Raw genomic sequence first — 22,168 nt, forward strand, 5'->3', positions numbered from 1 at the left:
TGCCTGGAGAAGCTAATTAACGTGTCCTGCCAAGCCTTGGTAACTCTCTCTGTGAGAATGCCTGGCAGAAAAGCTCGGCAAGCTCTGTGTAATCTCTCTCTTCCCGCCACGGTGAAATTCCAGGCTGGGGTGGGACTCTCCCACACTGTAGTGGTGCTGGGGCCTGGTTCCCCAGGGGAGCATCGCCACTATTTGTAGCCATCCGGGTCTGGCATTGTGGGAGGGGCTGCCCTGCCTGTTTGGGGGAGAGTTCCCACAGAGAGAGATGCTTTTCCCCGAGTGAGGAATCCAAATACTCCCAGCCACAGTGACTTGTCCCCGGCATCTGAATCTGAGCTTGGCACACTCCAGCCACTCTCAGGCTGGCCAGAACGCATTCCTGTTCCACCGAGTCCTGCTCCTTCCTGAGAGGAGGAGGAATGGGGAGAAGCAAATGTTCTGGTGTCTTAGGAGGGTGGGGCTTCCCAAGGGCAGTGGAGACTAGACCCAGGATGTGTGTGTGTTGGTGTGGGTGGGCAGCGGGGGGACATACCCTGACAGTGACCTTCCATTGGAGAAAGAGGACTCGTGCTAGGAGTCCCCAGATCTGTTCTGTCAGGGGCTGAGAGTCTACCCATATGTCTCAGGGCCCCCAAGACACTCACGTCTGTTCTCTGAGAGGCAAGAAAGTGTTAAATTGACAAGCTCAGTAAAATGCATCTTTGAGTATCTCAGGAATCCTTCAGGGAGGGAGGCAACCAAACCTCACTGCCCAAGACCTGTAAGGCCAGCTCTGGCCATTGACCTGTCTGCCTGGATTTGCTCGTCCACTGCTTTCTCACCACAGCCTCTGATGAGCAATCACCTCTCGGCTGGTCTCCAGCGGCTCCGAGTCATTTTTCCACAGCCAGGGCTGCCTTGTGGCAAGCTGCAGGCCCCGACTAGGGATTCCTAAGCCACGGCTGGGTCCTCACTCCTTTACCCTTGAGGACGTACCTTCTTAGCCTCAAGGTTTCCTCACTCCTTTACCCTTGAGGACGTACCTCCTTAGCCTCAAGCTTTCAAACCCACCCTCACCCTACCCCTTCCTCCAGCCCCAGCCCTGGGGTGCCCCCCGGCCCTGCCCACAGCTCTTAATGGCCGAGGCACTGCCTGAGAGTCCTGCTTCTGTTCTGGGGATGAAGAGATGTGAGCCCGCTCAGGTCTGCAGCCAAAAAGACGGGGTGTGATCTAAGACAGACACTTATAAAACCCAACCAGACCACTTGTCCTCCGTCTGGTACCATATAGCCCATCCGGACAAGCTTTGAAGAGGGGTCTTCCTGGGAGGTGGGACATGGGGGCTTTCTAAGACAACTTTAGCAGATTGTTAGGCCAGCTCTCTGGTCGCCCAAACCTGCCCCTTCTAGTCTCTCTGGCAGGACGATCCATAGATTTAGAATTCCTTTTCCATTCTCCAGGCCCTGAAGGAGGGTTCGGGCTGAAGCTCAAGAAAGCCCAGCAATTCCCGTTGCTTGGAACAGGGTGGTTCACTGGTTTAACAGACCAGCCAACTCTCAACATGTTCCTAATGAGAATAGAAGCTCCTGTAGGTATGTGTTTGTGGTGGCCTTCAGCCTGTATCAACAGATACGATGACTCATTTCTTCCCTAGTGGAATCACTGAGGGCTTGCCGGGACACACCTGGGGTTCTGGGGAGCCGGCAGAGGAACTCCCCATGAAGAGAGACGTGACTGCCAGGCAGAGTCTCAGGACTTCGCAAGGAGGGCTATTGATTGCATGGGACACCTGGGTTTACTTAAACCCACAGGGTCCTGGCCAGGCCAAAGAGCAAGGGAAAAGTTCAATGCCACAGAAAAGGCTGAATTAGGAGGCGTTGTGGAGGGATGGGTCTGCCCGTGCAGAGAACAAAGTGGGACAGACCTGGGGCTGGGGGTCTCCCACATACTCTGTTTCTGGAGCTTGGGGCTTGGGGAGTCTTTCTGGCCCGAACCTTGCAGGAGAGTCTGCCCAGTGGGCTCTGGGATAACTGCCTCCTCAAGGAAAGGAAATTTTGCAGTAGAGGACCGGAGTCAATTTTCCCCTCTGGCACAGAGCTGAGATATCAGGCCACACTTGGCTTTCCAAGGGCTGAAATCCCTGAAACAACCTCTCATTAGGGCAGTAAGCAAAGCAGACCACTGCCAGTGGGGGACTCGCTCTGCCCCCCTAGCCTCCTGTTCACGGACAGTGTACACCATGCTGGGATGCTTGACATCCCTGGTCCTGGAAGGATCCTTCAGGACATTGGCCAAATGCCCCGTTGCTTCTTTGGGCTACTCACAGCCCTGGGCTCCCACAGTGAAGAGAGGTTTGCTGCCAAGACATCTGGGCTGCAAGGCAAGTTTATCCCTACCTGAGCAGAGCCTGCCAGGAAGAAAGTGTTTGCACCCCACACCGCTGTGCAGGTGTGCCGGTGAGCTCACAGCTGCCCTTCAGGCATGCCCAGCCCACTTAATCATTCACAGCTCAACAACTCTCTCGCCCAGCCCAGGTCTAGAGGATAAAAGGGTGGCTTGCCGCTCCTGGCTAACAGAGCCACCTTCTGCGTGCTCTCCTGCTCTGTTCTTTCTCTGCAGCACCTCCAGACCGCTAGTGCCCACTACTCTTGCTCCACTAGGAACAAGCCATCATGTCTCGCCAGTCGAGTGTGTCCTTCCGGAGCGGGGGCAACCGTAGCTTCAGCACCGCCTCTGCCATCACCCCGTCTGTCTCCCGCACCAGTTTCACCTCCGTGTCCCGGTCCGGGGGTGGGGGTGGAGGTGGCGGCTTTGGCAGGGTCAGCCTTGGGGGTGCTTACGGCACGGGCGGCTATGGCAGCCGGAGCCTCTACAACCTGGGGGGCTCCAAGAGGATCTCCATCAGCAGTAGCGGCGGTGGCTTCAGGAACCGAGGTTGTGCCACCGGTGCCGGAGGCGGCTATGGCTTTGGAGGTGGAGCTGGGGGTGGATTTGGTTTTGGCGGTGGAGCTGGTGGTGGCTTTGGGCTCAGTGGTGGAGCTGGCTTTGGTGGGGGATATGGGGGCTCTGGCTTCTCCGTCTGCCCCCCTGGAGGCATCCAAGAGGTCACCATCAACCAGAGTCTCCTGACTCCCCTCAACCTGCAAATCGACCCCAACATCCAGCGGGTCAGGACCGAGGAGCGGGAGCAGATCAAGACCCTCAACAACAGGTTCGCCTCCTTCATCGACAAGGTGAGCCATGATTTTTTGTGAAAAACCGCTATGAGTGTGGAATAAGTGCCAAAGAAAGTGGAAAGAGGGGCAATTTCCTGACTTTGTGCAAATATCTTCACAGTTTGCAGTTATGTTTTTCTCTTTGTTTCTGTGTCCTGGATTTGTGGCCTGCTTTCTTAATTAGACTGGCAGCTTGGAAGAGAAGGTCTTAATTCTTCCCCTTCAGAGATAAACACACAAGGGATCCTTGCTTACTGTTGGGCAGAGATATAGTCTGTGCTCCAGGTAACAGGGCTGATTGCACAGAAAGGTGGATGAATTCATTGGGCAGCAGCCCGAGTGCTTCTGCAGTCACCCCTACACCAGGCCACTCTCTGCCCAGCCGTGCCCAGTGCTATCTGTGCCCTGGAGAAGTGTCCTGTCTCCCCTAGAAGAGTGAGTTTAGATGCTTCACTCTGGACCTGCCCTCTGGGGCCCAGGTACAAGCACTGCCCATCATGGGAAGGTTTAGGGGGACAGAATGAGATGGGAGGAAAACTGGGAAATTGATCACTGAAACATGAAATCCAAGTTTGTCCATCTTCGAACTCCGTCCCCTCCAGGTGCGGTTCCTGGAGCAGCAGAACAAGGTCCTGGAAACCAAGTGGGCTCTGCTGCAGGAGCAGAGCACCAAGACCGTGAGGCAGAACCTGGAGCCTTTGTTCGAGCAGTACACCAACAATCTCAGGAGACAGCTGGATGGTATCCTGGGGGAGAGAGGCCGCCTGGACTCAGAGCTGAGAAACATGCAGGACTTGGTGGAAGACTTCAAGAACAAGTGAGTTGGGGTGGAATGGAGACAAGGGCGGGTCTTGGCACCAGATGTACTTTATAACCAGACTACTGCTTATGCCTTTCCCAAGGGGTGAAAACATATACCTTCCATGGACACCTAAAGTACTGGAAAAAATCCAGGTCGGTGTTTAGAAAGTTCTAGCTGCAAGCTCAGTCTCTCTGCAAGGCACTTAGCCTCCAGCCAGAGTAACAAACTCAGCACCCTTGGTACCACCTAGTGGAAAAAGCAGTCATGTAATCCTTACTTTATGGGGCTTTTCTCCCCAATACACTCCAAGTACACAGCATTGGCTTTTTGATGGATTCCCCCCAAAGCAGGAACTGATGACGTAACCTAGTTTGGTGGCTCAAAGTATTTCTTTAGTCCTTATGAACCAGCAGCTGGGTTGCTAATATTTTGGTTTTTTTCAAAGGCTATGAAAGCTGAAAAAAAAAAAGCATCAGAGAAATTGACTAGATGTGGAGTTGTAGAGAAACAGCATAGCTTTTCTACAGGAATGTTCTTGAAGCAACTGAATTATAGCAATAAAAGAATAGTTATCTGCTAGGCAATTATAGAGAAAACAGTACCCTAATGGGTAAGGACCTTGCCCAAAGACTCATGCTCCCACTGTCCCTCTCTCTCTGCCTATATGATGTGAGAAGCCCCTTTTGGCGGGAAAGCAGGCTCACAGTTGACTTTATGCAGTACAGACCCCAGCCCTCATCCTCTGATAAGCACTTCTCATCCTTTTTATCACCAGGTATGAAGATGAAATCAACAAGCGTACCACCGCCGAGAATGAGTTTGTGATGCTGAAGAAGGTATGTGGGTAGCAGAGAAACTGTTGCCTGTGGTTATGCTCACTTAAGGTATTGTTCATTTAAGTCAGGGCGGAAATGGGGTGCAGTGCCAACTATCCCTGTTTCTCTAGGATGTGGATGCCGCCTACATGAACAAGGTGGAACTAGAGGCCAAGGTCGAGGCACTGATGGACGAGATCAACTTCTTGAAGATGTTCTTTGAGGCAGTAAGAAATGCCCCCTATTTGGGACCCAGAGAGATGGTCACAGGGATTAGGGTCTCCAGGGTTAAGTGACTTTCAGTGGTTTGTAAGCTATGGGCACATTTTTGTCTTTCCTACTCCTTTAGTACTATTCACATTACTTAGTAAAGCCAATTCTTTTTTTTAAGTCAAATTTAAAGCAAAAGAACTCTTCATAATCATTTTGCAGAGTGAGATTTAGAATGAGTTATTAGAGCCCCAGGTATACCGTTCCCAGCCACCTGCCCTTTCTGGAGTATCATTCCGTCTTTGTTTACTCCCAGCATGACAGACCACACAACTAGATTCTTTTTTTTTCTTTCTTTCTTTTTTAACATCTTTATTGGAGTATAATTGCTTTACATTGTTGAGTTAGTTGCTGCTGTATAACAAAGTAAATCAGCTATACGTATACATATATCCCCATATCCCCTCCCTCTTGTGGTCTCCCTCCCACCCTCCCTATCCCACCCCTCTAGGTGGTCACAAAGCACTGAGCTGATCTCCCTGTGCTATGCGGCTGCTTCCCACTAGTTGTCTATTTTACATTTGGTAGTGTATATATGTCCATGCCACTCTCTCACTTCGTCCCATCTTCCCCTCTCCCCTCCCCGTGTCCTCTAGTCCATTCTCTACGTCTGCATCTTTATTCCTGTCCTGCCCCTATGTTCTTCAGAACCATTTTTTTAAGATTCCATACATATGTGTTAGCATATGGTATTTGTTTTTCTCTTTCTGACTTACTCCACTCTGTATGACAGTCTCTAAGTCCATCCACCTCACTACAAATAACTCAATTTTGTTTAAAATAAGTTATGACCTAAGAAGATTCAAGTCTGAGAGGTTACACGGTAGGGGTTTCTTGATGTTCAGAGTTGTTAAATTAAACAAAAATAGATTTAGTAGTGATTTGGATTATTTATTAACTGACCTAAGTTTTTTACGTAGGTGGTTATTCTTATTTTTCTCAAGTCGACATAGTACAATGAGTAGAAGATTAGAATGGACCTGTTATTAAATAACATGGACTCACATGACTAACTTGAAATCTCCCTGCAGGAGCTGTCCCAGATACAGACGCACATCTCAGACACGTCTGTGGTCCTGTCCATGGACAACAACCGCTGCCTGGACCTGGACAGCATCATCGCCGAGGTCAAGGCCCAGTACGAGGAGATTGCCAACCGCAGCCGCACAGAAGCCGAGTCCTGGTACCAGACCAAGGTGGGTGCTGTGGCGAATGTGCAAGTATGTCCTAAGCGAGGGACGGACACGTGTCTAGGATTCCAGGCCATGACCAAATGCTAAGGATGTGGCTCCTGAGATTGGCTGAGGCCTACTGGGAGGAGTTATGGGAACAGTCATGCACGCATTTGCCACAAAAATTCAAGGACATTAAAGAGAATCTCACTGAGTTTCACACCGGTGTCTCTAGAAAAGCAAAGGCAAAAGCAAGTTATTGAAGACCAGCCCCGGGCACCCAGTAACTACACCACTTGCCACCTCTTGGTAGCTCCCACCTGTGAACCTGGGAAAGTGTTTCCATCCTCATATAAATGGACTCTTTCCTCTTTTCTGGTGGCATCAGTACGAGGAGCTGCAGCTGACTGCGGGCCGGCATGGCGACGATCTCCGCAACACCAAGCAAGAGATCTCCGAGATGAACAGGATGATCCAGAGGATGAGATCCGATATTGACAACGTCAAGAAGCAGGTAGGGAAAGAAGGCAGAGAAGGAGCCTGAGCTTTGAAAGGGAGACCTATTTTGTCTTATTTTATGTTTTCTAAGTATACACACACATACACACACAGAGCTGGAGCAAGTACCAGCATTTCAATATTCCACCATCCACCATGAGACCAGGACAAATGTGCTGGTTTCTCTCTGGTCTCTCAGAAAGAGACACTTGAGGCCCAGCTCAGCCTCTAAAGTGTCCCTACTCTTCCTTCCTTCCTCTCTAGTGTTCCAACCTGCAGAACGCCGTCGCCGATGCAGAGCAGCGTGGGGAGCTGGCCCTCAAGGACGCCAGGAACAAGCTGTCCGGGCTGGAGGACGCCCTGCAGAAGGCCAAGCAGGACATGGCACGGCTACTGAAGGACTACCAGGAGCTCATGAACACCAAGCTGGCCCTGGACGTGGAGATCGCCACCTACAGGAAGCTGCTGGAGGGCGAGGAGTGCAGGTGCGTGACACGGCCGACATCACGAGCACACGATGGCCTTACATTTGTTAAAATGGAGCTGCTTCTTCACTGCAGGGTGTCAAACACACACACAGGTGGCCACTATCTTGTGCGTGATGCTTATCAATCAGTAATCAGTGATCCAATCCAATCCAATCTGACACCTGGGCATACAGCTGACCTACACAATGTGACCTCAACTCACTTTCTGACCCTATTCCCACCACCAGTATTCTTGAATGCTGCCTCTCCTTCAAACAACCAAGCAACCCAGCAAATGTCTTCCCCATTCTTCAAGTGCTTCTTCCTTCAGGAAGCCTTTCATGATTACTCCATCTGAGTTAAATTCACCTGCCTTTGGATTCTCAAACTACTTGGGTTTTCTTCAATCTTCTGACACTGCCCACCACCTACGTCCTGTCTGAAGTATTTCTGTCCGGGCCAAGTCTTCTCACAGAATGTAAGCTCCTACAAAGCAAAAACTGCTTCCTACATATTCACAGTTCCCACAGCCTCTTCCTCACGTTTTCCATATAATGGGTAGAGGACAGTGTGAATTATAAGCTTCCTTTGATAACCTGTTTCTAGATCAAGACCTCTTCCTTGGGAAGTCCCTCCAGAGAACTGTCTCTTTCTCTAATTTAAGCAGTTTTTCTGGCATGCGGTCTCCTTGCTCAGAAAACAAGTTCTAAACATGACTATGGGAGTTATCCATGCAGACTAATGCTGTCTTTGGGGGGAGTTTTTAACTCTTATTTCAATTTTTCCCCTTTTAGACTGAGTGAAGGAATTGGACCAGTCAACATCTGTAAGTAACTTTGAACAGACATTAACAATGATGACAATATGGGGTACTTGACGCCAACTCAGAATCCTGCTATTTCTAGATGCCAGACACTCCCATCCCCAAAATGGTTATTTAATACACTTAGTGAGAAGCAGGTGGTGGAGGAGAAAGAACACAGTTTGAGACAGGAAGCAACGGGGCTCATTTCTTATCTCCTAAAGAGCAGGTCCTGTATCTCACCTGTCTTGGACCCTGTTCCCCTGCCTTGCCCTGACCCCCATCCCCTGATGACTTAGCACTGTCCCTTGCCTACTGTGTTCACCAGCTTTCTGTTAGGGATCTTCACTAAATGACTTAGCTCATCTGCTACTCTGTAAAAGGGGCCAAGTACAGTGCCGACACCAGCAGGATCAAATAAGTTAGATGCCTAGGCTCTAATCTGGCCGACTGGTCTCACCAGGTTCTCCCTCCTTTCTCCACAGCTTTTGTCACGAACACCGTCTCCTCTGCCTACGGCGGTGGCGGCAGCTTTGGCAGCGGCCTTGGCGGTGGTCTTGGCGGCGGCCTTGGCGGAGGCAGCAGCGGCTTCTACTCCAGCAGCAGTGGGGGCGCCGGCCTAGGCAGTGGGCTCGGTGCGGGGGGCTCCAGCTTCAGTGCGGGCAGTGGCCGAAGCCTGGGCTTTGGCAGTGGCGGGGGCAGCAGCTCCAATGTCAAGTTTGTCTCCACCACCTCCTCCTCCCGGAAGAGCTTCAAGAGCTAAGAGCCTGCAGCAGGTCACTATCTCCCAAGTGCAGAAGCCAGCCATGGCAACAGCCTCTTCTAGGTGGTGGTCCCAGCCAAGTTTTCTCTTTTTCTGGAGTCTAGTCGACCAAGTCTATCGCAGACCCACATTCTTTGGTTCATGAAAAGCCCAACCTCCAGTCTCTAGCCTTCTGTGTCCTGATTCTATGCTCTGCTTGCAGTTAGCCTTTGGATCTCTACAGCCTGGTCCTGGGTGACAGAAGAATCCAATGTTTTCCAGTATCAAAACCATCAAGACAGAGTCCCTACCCCAATTCCATCTGGCCTATCTCCAGAGTGTGTTCAATAAAATGCTTTTATAATATAAGCTGTTGGGAAGAATTGTTTTTTCAAGATCTACAGCCAACCTAGAGAACCCCTGCGGGTCCATCTGTCCAGGTGTGATTTGTTCCTTTGATGATTCACAGGGAGACAGAATGGCCTTGGAGGGAAAGTAGTCCTCGTGGGTGGTCTAGAGACTCCAGGAGGCATGAGAGGTGGATGCTAAATCCTCTAGAATGAAGGAGTCTCTAGAGGGCGTGAAGGGTAGGGTTCTTTGTTTCCCAGTTTGGACAGATTATAGAGCTGTTTGTTGGAGGGGGGCCCCAGTGAAGGTGGGCCAACTTGCAAGTAACGACATAACGTGCTTAAGTCAAATTTGTAAATAGGAATATGTTGCCTCGAAACCCCACAAAGGCCTAAAAGATATTGGGCCTGTTCTAATAATGTGGGTGCTGAGAGTGTCAATAGCTTATAGTTTCTTAACAGAGTCAGGGATGAAGTAGCCCTCGGATTAGCAAATAATTTCAAGAATTTAATGGAGGTGACCGGAACTTGCACTATGTGTTGGACAATGGCCCACCCTCTTTTTTTGAACTTCTTTGTGAGTCTTTGTTGGTCCTGAATGGGTATGTTTAATGAATCTTTTTGAAGAGGGACTTATCAATGCAATATCATACCTATGCTCCTGGGGAAAGTCAGATGCATTTAAGATCTTTCCTGCAAAGACTGTGTGTGATGGCAGGGCTGTTGAGGTACCTCACCAGCGTCTGGGTAGAGGTGGATTGTGCCCCTTCCGAGGTGAAAGCAAACTGTGATGGAGAGGCTGTTGCAATGGCTACTGAACAGAACATTATTAGCCAAATCCACAAGAGCAAAATATTTACCAGTTGCTGATTGAACAGAGTCAGCGATTTCAATCATATTGGATAGTGAGCCTTAACGGGAGTGACCATGGCATTAGGGTTGTGGTAATCCACTGCCAGGCACCTTTATTCTTTCCAAGTTTAAAAGTAGGCCAAATTGAGTTGTTGAATGGAGAAACAGTGGGCATCATTACCCCTTCTCTAAATATATTCCCTTTAATGGGTTTGACCTTTGAAGGCCCTGTTTTCATTTACATTGGGACATATTAACAATTTTAACTGGAGGAAGGTCCATGGAGTCCCATTGTGACAAGCCAATTTGTTAGTGTCAAGGATTTAATTTAATTTTAGTTTTGTTACTCACTGGATCAGTGTCCATGACCACTGTGAGATATACTGGCGGGGGTGGGGGTGGGGGCGGGGCAATGAATAGTATGCTCATGTGAAATTTAGGCAAGTCAGTAGTTCTGCTAATTAAGGTAAGGCATACTTGTTTGTTTTCTCTTTTGTGTTCAGTAACTCCCTCAAGATTACAGGGGGTACCTTGTTTAAATTTAGTGAGATCCCCAGTATAATATGAGCTCCAGTATGGATTAAGGCCATGAAGATTTGCCAATTGGTGTATTTCAGCAGACATTAAAGTTTATTCAGAACCTATGCAGTAGAGGTGCAAAGCCAATCCACACCCCTTTATATTTTTTTTATGTATAAATTCTTTCAGTAAACTTTGGATTTTCAATTGCATCGAATTGTGTTTAAGTTTCTTTTGTTTCCTCCCCCTGTTTCCAGGTTTCTTTCTTTTCTTGCTGCCTCACTCTGGTTCTCTCTCTCTATTTCTTCTTCCTTCCTCCCTTCTTTCCTTCCTTCCTTCCTTCCTTCCTTCCTCCCTCCCTCCCTCCCTCTCCCATGCCCCCTCTCTTTTCTAGGATTACTAGAATTACTTATGAGAGAGGAATTCTTGCTACTCTGCTCATATGTATAAATTTCTTCCTCCAGAAGGCCTCAAATCAGTATCATCAGGGTTTAAGGCCTCCCCCACAGAAATAGTTGAATTAACTCCTTAGTTGTGCCACAAGGGTGCCCTATGTGTCTTCCCCTATAACCCTGAAGAAGAGGATCTCTTTTTGGCAACAGAGGCATAGGCAGCAGCAGCAGAAAAGCATTTTGTAGGGTTCTCATACACTATCTGCCTTTAAGAGTGTGACCTCAGTATGCTACAGAATGACTGCTTTTCCTCTCAATGAGTGATCACCCGATAGGACCATATATTGCACAGGTTGTAGTCTTTCCCCTGAGAACTTCATAGAATGGGAGCCAACACCTGCTTAAGACACACACCAATCTTCACAGGGTAACAGTCATTCCCTTGATCTTGGCGTTGGTCATTACTTACGGAGGAATCAAGAAACACAATTCAATACGAGACACACAGATAAGTCTGCGCCAAAACACATGACACTTTAAGGAGGGCTCCAATCCCATAACTGTCTCCAAATGACAATGATTGAAACTTCTGACATAGATCAGTTAAGTCTGTAACAGAGGCCTTGGTAGAACTCAATAAATGCGGCACAAAGCAGCACAGCTCAAGTGCAAGCTTGACAGCAGGCAGCAATACAACTCAAAGAGCTCACTAGCCAGAAAGCAGCGGCTCAAAGTGCATATTGCCATGCTGAAAGCTAAAACAAGAAAAGAAAGGTCCCTGTGGTAGCAGTCATCATCCAGACATCCTGCTCACAAAACCAATTATTGTGAACACCCTCACTCAAAATGTGGTTCCACTATTGAGACTGATGACTCCACACACACACACCAAGATGGTATGAAAATGATATTATTCACATAACAGAGCTCTCTGGAAAGAGTAGGGCAGGCCTCCCACGCTGGTCCACATATGGCTTGAAAGAGACTGGAGTGGATTTATTACGGTGGTTAGGGGTTGGGCCAGGCCAAGGATTCCCGCACATGGTCTGAAGTTCCCACTAGTCATGAATGGGGCGGGGATCACCCAGGCTTTCTAATCAGATGGGGAAGGAAGAGGGGTGGGGATTAGAAGCTGTCAACTGTCAAGCATCATTACAGTAAGAGTGCTTTAACATCCAAAAAGTTCAATCACATAATACGCAAATTTACAGAATAAAAAGAGAGGAGTCAAATGGTCACCTCTCCCTCCAAATAGACAGGAAATATTATACTTAATAGTGAATGATAAAAACTTTCCATTGAGATCAGAAAGAAAAGAAAAACCATATCACCACAATTATTCAAAATTATACTGGAGCTTTAGCCAGTGCAAGTCAAGACAAAAAAATAAATATCTTTCTTTTTTCACACACACACACACACACTGTATTTTATTTTTACAAGAGATAAACTGACACCAAGCACTGTAAATGGATGACCACAACAAAAGCAACAATGAGTGCAATTACCAAACACGAAGCACACTCATACTATGTCATAATATTGACATTCAGTCCAGTAATCCTCCACTGTAACAGCTCCTTTACTTTGCAGTGAAAATTGATTTGTATATTTTTTGCCTCTGAGTCCTTGTGGGATTTTTTTTTATTCAAACAGAAAGTCACAAAAACTATAATCATCCTCATCAGTTCACTCAGTCCCATGTAATTAATTTTTTTATCTTGATTTTTGTTAGCACTTTTATGAATTCATCAGTTTTCCATTAGAGTTCTGAAATGCTTATTCATTCAGTTCAGCAGTAAAGTCAGTTACCAGAAACCTGTACTCATCACAGTCTTTTCCATAAATTCCTTGAAGATGAAACCCTTTTATAGAAACATTTTTGCAAAAGCATCAGAGTACACCCAGAACTGTCTGTAAATGGCAAAAGACTTAAAAATGACCACGGTTAAATATTTGATGAAAGTTCATAATAATGCAATTGACAAGGAAATTTAGTTATTTCTGAGATATACATTTTAAAGTAATAACTAGAATTATGACATAACATTACACCAGAACGTATAAGATTTTTAGAAATTTCATGTAATGTCTGAAACATTTATATTAACATATTTCCATACAAATAACCCAAAGAAAGATTAATATTAGTTGGGTTTTTTTGTTTGTTTGTTGTTTATACTGCAGGTTCTTATTAGTCATCAATTTTATACACATCAGTGTATACATGTCAATCCCAATCGCCAAGTTCAGCACACCGCCATCCCCACCCCACTGTGGTTTTCCCCCCTTGGTATCCATACGTTTGTTCTCTATATCTGTGTCTCAACTTCTGCCCTGCAAACCGATTCATCTGTACCATTTTTCTAGGTTCCACATACATGCGTTAATATATGATATTTGTTTTTTCTCTTTCTGACTTACTTCACTCTGTATGACAGTCCCTAGATCCATCCACATCTCAACAATGACTCAATTTCGTTCCTTTTTATGGCTGAGTAATATTCCATTGTATATATGTACCACATCTTCTTTATCCATTCGTCTGTCAATGGGCATTTAGGTTGCTTCCATGACCTGGCTATTGTAAATAGTGCTGCAATGAACATTTGGGTGCATGTGTCTTTTTGAATTATGGTTTTCTCTGGGTATATGCCCAGTAGTGGGATTGCTGGATCATATGGTAATTCTATTTTTAGTTTTTTAAGGAACCTCCATACTGTTCTCCATAGTGGCTGTATCAATTTACATTACTACCAAGAGTGCAAGAGGGTTCCCTTTTCTCCACACCCTCTCCAGCATTTGTTGTTTGTAGATTTTCTGAAGGAAATAAATATCTTAAGGATTAGAAAAAAAGAAAGAAAACCACAATTACTCACGTATGACATGATTCTGTATGTAGAAAATCAAAAGTCTCCTAACTATTAGAACTAATAAGTGAATTTATTAAGGTCACTAGAAAATAAATATAAAAATTAATTGTATTTCTATATACCTACAAGAAACAATTAGAAAATGAAATTTAAAAGATACCATTTTCAGTAGCATCAAAAATATCTGATATCTAGGAATAAACGTAGTCAAAGATATGCAATACTTATACACAGAAAACTACAAAAGTTTATTGAAAATGTAAAGAAACTTAATAAACAGGTATGTATATACTATCTTCATGGATTGGAAAACAATAATGTAGATATGTCAATTTCCTCCAATTGAACTATGGATTCAAAGCAATTTCAATCAAATTTCATTTGGTATTTTATGAAAATTTATAAACCTATTCTAAAATTTGTATGGAAATGAAAAAGATCTAAAATAATCAAAACAATCCTGAAAAAGAACAAAATTCTTATAGTTCCAGATACTGAGAATTATTAGAAAGATATAGTAATTAAGAGATTGCAATATTGAGGAAATGACTGAAAAATGGACCAATGGAACTATATACAGAAACTGGAAACAAACCACACGTAGACTCACTAGATTTACAACAACGGGGCCCTTGAAGTGCAATAGGGAAAGGATGGCTTTGCACAATAAATGATGCAAGATCAGTTAACTCTCCATATGGGAAAAAATGTATCGAGTCCTAATTCAAAACATTCACAAATATCAGTTTCAGCTGTATGATAGTTCTATATGTGAAAGGTAAAATAATGTATTTAGAAGAAAATAGAATATATCATTATGACCTGAGGATAGGCAAAATATCTTAAACATCATAAAAAAAACTGCTTCCCTTAAAAAACAATAAACCTCTTTCCATAAGACACAAAGAGAACAAAACAGCAAGCCACAACCCAGGAAAATACATACTACAATGCTACATGATCCATCGATGGTTGAATCCATGGATGCAGAACTGCAAATACAGAGGGCCAACTGTAAAGTTACACACAAATTTTCAACTGCATGGGGGCCTGATACCCCTAACCCCTGCATCGTTCAAGGATCAACTGTATTGTAAGATTCTAAACTGCTGCGGTTTTGTCAGAACCTAATCAACCTGGGGGAAGAGAATGCCTGACTCCAGCTTCCTCTAGCCAGCCTGTCCCACCTAAGGGGTGAAAAAAAAACCCTGAGAAGCACACGTGGAGTTCACAGCCCCGGGGCACAAGTTCAAAAAAAACCAGGACCTAATCATGGGACTACAGAATGCTTTCTTTCCCCCACACCTTACCATCACATCACTAAAGGCCTATTTAAATAGCACAGTTTCTTTCACCCAGTACCTCATGGTTGGCTTTCAACAAAAATTTACAAGGCATACTAAAAGGCAAAAAAAAGAAAAGAAGCTTGAAGAGACACAACAAGCAATCACAAGAACCAGACTCAGATATGGCAGGAACATTGGAATTATCAGACCAGGAATTTAAAATAACTATGACTAATATGCTAAAGGCACCAATGGGGAAAAAAGACAGTATGCAAGAACAGATGGATAATGTTAGCAGAGAGATAGAAATTCTAAGAAAGAATAAAAATAAACACTAGAGATCAAAAACCCTATAACAGAAGTGATGAATGCCTTTGATAGTTTCATTAGCAGATGCGGCATGGCTGAGGAAAGATTATCTGAACTTGAGGATATGTCAATAGAAACTTCCAAAATTGAAAAGCAAAGAGAAAAAAAAAACAGAACAGAATATCCAAGAACTCTGGAATAACTATAAAAGGTATAACCCATGTGCTGTGCAGTGGGAATACCAGAAGAAGGAGAAAAAAAGACAGAAACAGAAATAATATTGGAGGCATTAATGACTGAAAATTTCTCCAAATTATTGTCAGACACCAAACTACAGATCCAAGTTCAGATAACACCAAGCACGATAAGTGACAAAACAGAACCACAAAAAACAAGCAAACAAAAAGACACCTAGGCATATTCAAACTGCAAAAAAATCAAAGATAAAGAAAAAAATCTTGAAAAAATATTTTAGGAAAAAACAGCTTACCTACAAAGAATACCTTTGATTTCTTCTCAGAAACCATGCAAGCAGGATGAGAGTGGCATGACATATTTAAAACATTGAAAGGAAATCAAAACACCAACCCAGAATTCTGTACTCTGCAAAACTATCATTCAAAAGTGAAAGAGAGGGCTTCCCTGGTGGCACAGTTGTTGAGAGTCTGCTTGCCGATGCAGGGGACACGGGTTCGTGCCCCGGTCCGGGAAGGTCCCACATGCTGTGGAGCAGCTAGGCCTGTGAGCCATGGCCGCTGAGCCTGCGCATCCGGAACCTGTGCTCTGCAACGGGAGAGGCCACAACAGTGAGAGGCCCGCATACCAAAAACAAAAAACAAAACTACCAAAGGTAGAAAAAAAGTGGAAAACAAAAATAAGAACAAGGGCAATGACTAGAAAACTGTAACAAAAATGGTATTGATTGAACTATATTGATGATCACTTTACACAACAATGATCTAAGTATACCAATTAAAAGACAGATTAACAGAATGGATCAAAACAAAAGACCCAGCTATAGATTGTCTACAATAAACCCACTTATATAAAGATATATATAGGTTAAAAGTAAAGTGATGGAGAAAGATATACCATGTTAACACTAACTGAAATAAAGTTGGAGTAGTTGTATTAATTTCAGAAAGAGTAGACTTCAGAGCAAGGAAAATTATCAGGGATAAAGAGGGGCATTACCTAATGATAAAGGGATCAATACTCCAAGAAGATATAACAATCTTTAACATGTACATACCTATAACAGAGTACCAAAATGCATCACACAAAAAGTGATAGAATGGTACAGAGAAATAGATGGCTACTATTATAATTGGAAACTTCAACCCTTCTCTATTAGTGATGGGCAAATCTAGCAGACAGAAACTCAATAAGGACATAGTTGAACTCAACAGCATCATGAATTAACTGGATATAATTGACATCTATAGAATACTTCATCCAACAATAGCAGAATACACATTCTTCTAAAGCTTACATGGAACACTCATCAGGGTAGAAAGAATGAAATCGTACAATCCATGTTCCCAGACCAAAAACAGAAATAAATCAGAAATGAATAACAGAAAGATAGCCAAAAAATCTTTTTAAAATGAGGAGACTAAACAACAAACTTCTAAATAACACATGAGTCAAAGAAGAAATCTCAGGAGAAAATTTAAACTATTTTGAACTGAATGAAAATTAAAGTATAACAACTTAATTTTGTGGGATGCAGCAAAAGCAGTGCTTAGAAAGAAATTTATAGCACTGAACACATATATTAGAAAAGAAGAAAAGTCTAAAATCAATAATCCAAGTGTTCATCTTTGGAAACTAGAAAAAGAGGAACAAAATAAATCCAAAATAAGTAGAAGAAAAGAAATAATAAACAGAATTCAATGAAGTTAAAATAAGAAATTAATAGAAAAAAATTAATGAAACCCAAAACTGGTTCTTTGAAATGATCAATAAGATCAATAAGCCTCTAGCCTAGTTAACTAAGAAAAAAAAGAGAAAAAACACAAATTACTAATATCAAAACCAAGGAGTGGACATCACTATAGATCCCATGGACATTAAAGAAATAACAAAGGAATACTCTGAACAACTCTGTGTCCACCAAGTTGATAACCTGAACGAAATGGACCAATTTCTTGAGAGACACAATCTGCCAAAATTCACACAAGAAGAAACAGACAATCTCAATAAGCCTATATCTATCTAAAAATTGAATCAAGAATTAATAACCTTCCAAAACAAATAGCATCAGACTCAGGTGGTTTCTGAGCCTGATGAAACTCAGAAAGTTTTTCACTGGTGAAAAACTTAAGGAAGAAATTGTACCAATTCTATACAATTTCTTCTGGAAGACAGAATCAGAGAAATTATTTTCTCATTCTACAAGGCCAGCATTGCCTTAATACCAAAATCAAAGACATTATAAGAAAAGAAAACTATAGTCCAATATCTCTCATGAACTTAGATGCAAAAATTCTCAATAAAATATCAGCAAATCAAATCTGACAATGTATAAAAAGATCAAGTAGGATTTATTCCAGGTATATGAAGCTGGTTCAGCATCCAGAAATCAATTAATATAATCCATCACATCAACAGACTATAGAAGAAAAATCACAAGATTGTATCAATAGATGCAGAAAATGTATTTGACAGAATCCAACACCATTCATGATAAAAACTCTCAGCAAGCTAGGAATAGAGGGGAACTTCCTCAACCTGACAAAAAAAATCTACAAACAACCTACAGCTAACATCATATTCAGTGGTGAGAAAATAGAAGCTTTCCCACTAAGATCAGGAACAGGGCAAAGATGTTCCCTCTCACCACTCCATTTCAGCATTGTACTGGAATTCCCAGTTAATGCATTAAGACAGGGAAAGGAAATAAAGGTGTACAGATTGGGAAGAAAGAATCTTTGTTCACAGATGACTTGATTGTTTATGTAGAAAATCCAAAAGAATTGATAAAAAATACTCCTAGAACTAATAAGCAATTACAGCAAGGTTTTAGGATACAGTGTTAATATATAAAAGTTGATTGCTTTGCTTATACCAGCAATGAACAAGTGGAATTTGAAATTAAAAACCCAACATTATTTACATTAGTATTCTCCAAAATGAAATATAATACTTAGATATAAATCTAACTAAATATGTAGAAGATCTATATGAGGAAAACACTAAAACTCTCATGAACAAAATCAAAGAACTAAATAAATAAAGGGCTATTACATGTTCATGGATAGAAGGACTCAATATTGTCAAGATGTCAGTTCTTCCCAACTTAATCTTTAGATTCAATGCAATCCCAATCAAAATTATAGCAAGTTATTTGGTGGATATCAAAAAACTGTTTCTAAAGTTTATATGAAGGCAAAAGAACCAGAATAACCAACACATTATTGAAGGACAACAAAGTTGGAGGATTGACACTACACAGTCTCAAGACTTACTATGTTATGGTAATCAAGACAGTATGGTATTGTTGAAAGAATAGACAAATAGGTCAATGGAACAGAATAGAGAGCCTAGAAGTAGACCCACACAACAATAGCCAACTGGTCTTTGACAAAGGAACAAAGGCAATACAATGGAGAAAAGATAATCTTTTTAAATAAATGGTGCTAGCACAACAGGACATCCACATACAATAAATTAATATAAAGACAGACATTACACCCTTCCCAAAAATTAACTCAAAATGCATCATAGACCTACATGTAAAATGCAAAACCATAAAACTCTTAGAAGATAATATAGGAGAAAATCTATATGACCTTAAGTCTGGTAATGACTTGGATACAACACCAAGAGCATGAGTCATGAAAGACATAATTAATAACTTGGACTTCATTAAAATTAAAAACTTCTGCTTTGCAAAAGACACTGTCAAAAAATGGTAAGTCAAGCCACAAACTGGGAGAAAATATTGGGAAAAGACATATCCAATAAAAAGACTGTTATCTGAAATATAAAGAGCTCTTAAAACTCAACAATAAGAAAACTAACAACCTAATTAGAAAATAGGCTAAAGATCTTAACAGATACTTCACCAAATAAGATATACAGATGGTAAATAAGTGTATGAAAAAAATGCCTACATCATATTTTATTAGGGAAATGTAAGATAAAACAATGAGACACCACTACACACGTACTAGAATGGTGAAAATCCAAAACTCTGAGAACACCAAATCCTGACAAGGATGTAGAACAACAATAACTCTCATTCATTGCTGGTGAAGTGCAAAATGATACAGCAATGTAGGAGACAGTTTGGGCGTTTCTTATAAAACTAAGCATACTCTTACCATACACTCCAGCAATTGCACTCATTAGTATTTGTTCAAATGAGCTGAAATTTATGTCCACACAAAAACCTGTACACGAGTTTCACTAGGTCCCATTTGTTTATTTTTGTTTTTATTTCCATTACTCTAGGAGGTGGATCAAAAAAGATCTTGCTGTGATTTATGTCAAAGAGTGTTCTTCCTATGTTTTCCTCTAAGAGTTTTATAGTGTCCAGTCTTACATCTAGGTCTCTAATCCACTTTGAGTTTATTTTTGTGTATGGTGTTAGGGAGTGTTCTAATTTCATTCTTTTACATGTAGTTGTCCAGTTTTCCCAGCACCACTAATTGAAGAGACTCTCTTTTCTCCATTGTATATCCTTGCCTCCTTTGTCATAGGTTAGTTGACCATAGGTGCGTGGGTCTATCTCTGGGCTTTCTATCCTGTTCCATTGATCTATATTTCTGTTTTTGTGCCAGTACCATGTTGTCTTGATTACTGTAGCTTAATAGTATAGTCTGAAGTCAGGGAGCCTGATTCCTCCAGCTCCATTTTTTCCCTCAAGACTGCTTTGGCTATTCGGGGTCTTTTGTGTCTCCATACAAATTTTAAGATTTTTTTGTTCTAGTTCTGTAAAAAATGCCACTGGTAATTTGACAGGGATTGCATTGAATCTGTAGGTTGCTTTGGGTAGTATAGTCATTTCACAATATCGATTCTTCCAATCCAAGAACATGGTATATCTCTCCATCTATTTGTGTCATCTTTAATTTCTTTCATCAGTGTCTTATAGTTTTCTGCATATAGGTCTTTTGTCTCCCTAGGTAGGTTTATTCCTAGGTATTTTATTCTTTTTGTTGCAATGGTAATGGGAGTGTTTCCTTAATTTCTCTTTCAGATTTTTCATCATTAGTGTATAGGAATGCAAGAGATTTCTGTGCATTAATTTTGTATCCTGCAACTTTACCAAATTCATTGATCAGCTCTAGTAGTTTTCTGGTGGCATCTTTAGGATTCTCTATATATAGTATCATGTAATCTGCAAACAGTGACAGTTTTACTTCTTCTTTTCCAATTTGTATTCCGTGTATTTCTTTTTCTTCTCTGATTGCCATGGCTAGGACTTCCAAAACTATGTTGAATAATAGTGGCGAGAGTGGACATCCTTGTCTTGTTCCTGATCTTAGAGGAAATGCTTTCAGTTTTTCACCACTGAGAATGATGTTTGCTGTGGGTTTGTCATATATGGCCTTTATTATGTTGAGGTAGGTTCCCTCTATGCCCACTTTCTGGAGAGGTTTTTTTAATCATAAATGGTGCTGAATTTTGTCAAAAGCTTTTTCTGCATCTATTGAGATGATTATATGGTTTTTATTCTTCAATTTGTTAATATGGTGTATCACATTGATTGTTTTGCGTATACTGAAGAATCCTTGCACCCCTAAGATAAACCCCACTTGATCATGGTGTACGATCCTTTTAATGTGTTGTTGGATTCTGTTTGCTAGTATTTTGTTGAGGATTTTTGCATCTATATTCATCAGTGATATTGGTCTGTAATTTTCTTTTTTTGTAGTATCTTTGTCTGGTTTTGGTATCAGGGTGAAGGTGGCCTCACAGAATGAGTTTGGGAGTGTTCCTTCCTCTGCAATTTTTTGGAAGAGTTTGAGAAAGATGGGTGTTAGCTCTTCTCTAAATGTTTGATAGAATTCACCTGTGAAGCCATCTGATCCTGGACTTTTGTTTGTTGGAAGATTTTTAATCACAGTTTCAATTTAATTACTTGTGATTGGTCTGTTCATATTTTCTATTTCTTCCTGGTTCAGTCTTAGAAGGATATACCTTTCTAAGAATTTGTCCATTTCTTCCAGATTGTCCATTTTCTTGGCATAGAGTTGCTTGTAGTAGTCTCTTAGGATGCTTTGTATTTCTGCAGTGTCAGTTGTAATCTCTCCCTTTCATTTCTAACTTTATTGATTTGAATCCTCTCCCTCTTTTTCTTGATGAGTTTGGCTAATGGTTTATCAATTTAGTTTATCTTCTTAAAGAACCAGCTTTCAGTTTTATTCATCTTTGCTATTGTTTTCTTTGTTTCTATTTCTTTTATTTCTGCTCTTATCTTTATGATTTCTTTCCTTCTGGTAACTTTGGGTTTTGTTTTTTCTTCTTTCTCTAGTTCCTTTAGGTGTAAGATTAGATTGTTTATTTGAGATTTTTCTTGTTTCTTGTGGTAGGCTTGTTTTGCTATAAAATTCCCTCTTAGAATGGCTTTTGCTGCATCCCATAGGTTTTGGATCATCGTGTTTTCATTTTCATTTGTCTCTAGGTATTTTTTTATTTCCTCTTTGATTTCTTCAGTGATCTCTTGGTTATTTAGTAACATATTGTTTAGCCTCCATGTGTTTGTGCTTTTTCATGTTTTTTTCCCTGTAATTGATTTATAATCTCATAGCATTGAGACAAAAATAAACAAATGGGACCTAATGAAACTTAAAAGCTTTTGCAAAGCAAAGGAAACTA

At 42.1% G+C, this 22,168-nt stretch overlaps 1 protein-coding gene across 1 annotated transcript; it reads left to right on the forward strand.

Moving 5' to 3' along the window:
• Positions 1-2,651: 2,651 nt before the first annotated feature.
• LOC307194709 (keratin, type II cytoskeletal 5) lies at positions 2,652-9,059 on the forward strand (the record flags this gene model as incomplete). The annotated part of the gene is made up of 9 exons (XM_079937978.1): positions 2,652-3,212; positions 3,797-4,011; positions 4,772-4,832; positions 4,943-5,038; positions 6,113-6,277; positions 6,642-6,767; positions 7,016-7,236; positions 8,013-8,044; positions 8,506-9,059. 9 exons carry the CDS (start codon positions 2,652-2,654, stop codon positions 8,781-8,783), a joined length of 1,755 nt encoding a protein of 584 aa, XP_079794104.1. The 3' UTR covers positions 8,784-9,059.
• Between the last annotated feature and the right edge of the window lie 13,109 nt (positions 9,060-22,168).

This window comes from Stenella coeruleoalba (genome assembly GCF_951394435.1).
Source record: "Stenella coeruleoalba genome assembly, chromosome: 11".
Classification (NCBI taxonomy): domain Eukaryota; kingdom Metazoa; phylum Chordata; class Mammalia; order Artiodactyla; family Delphinidae; genus Stenella; species Stenella coeruleoalba.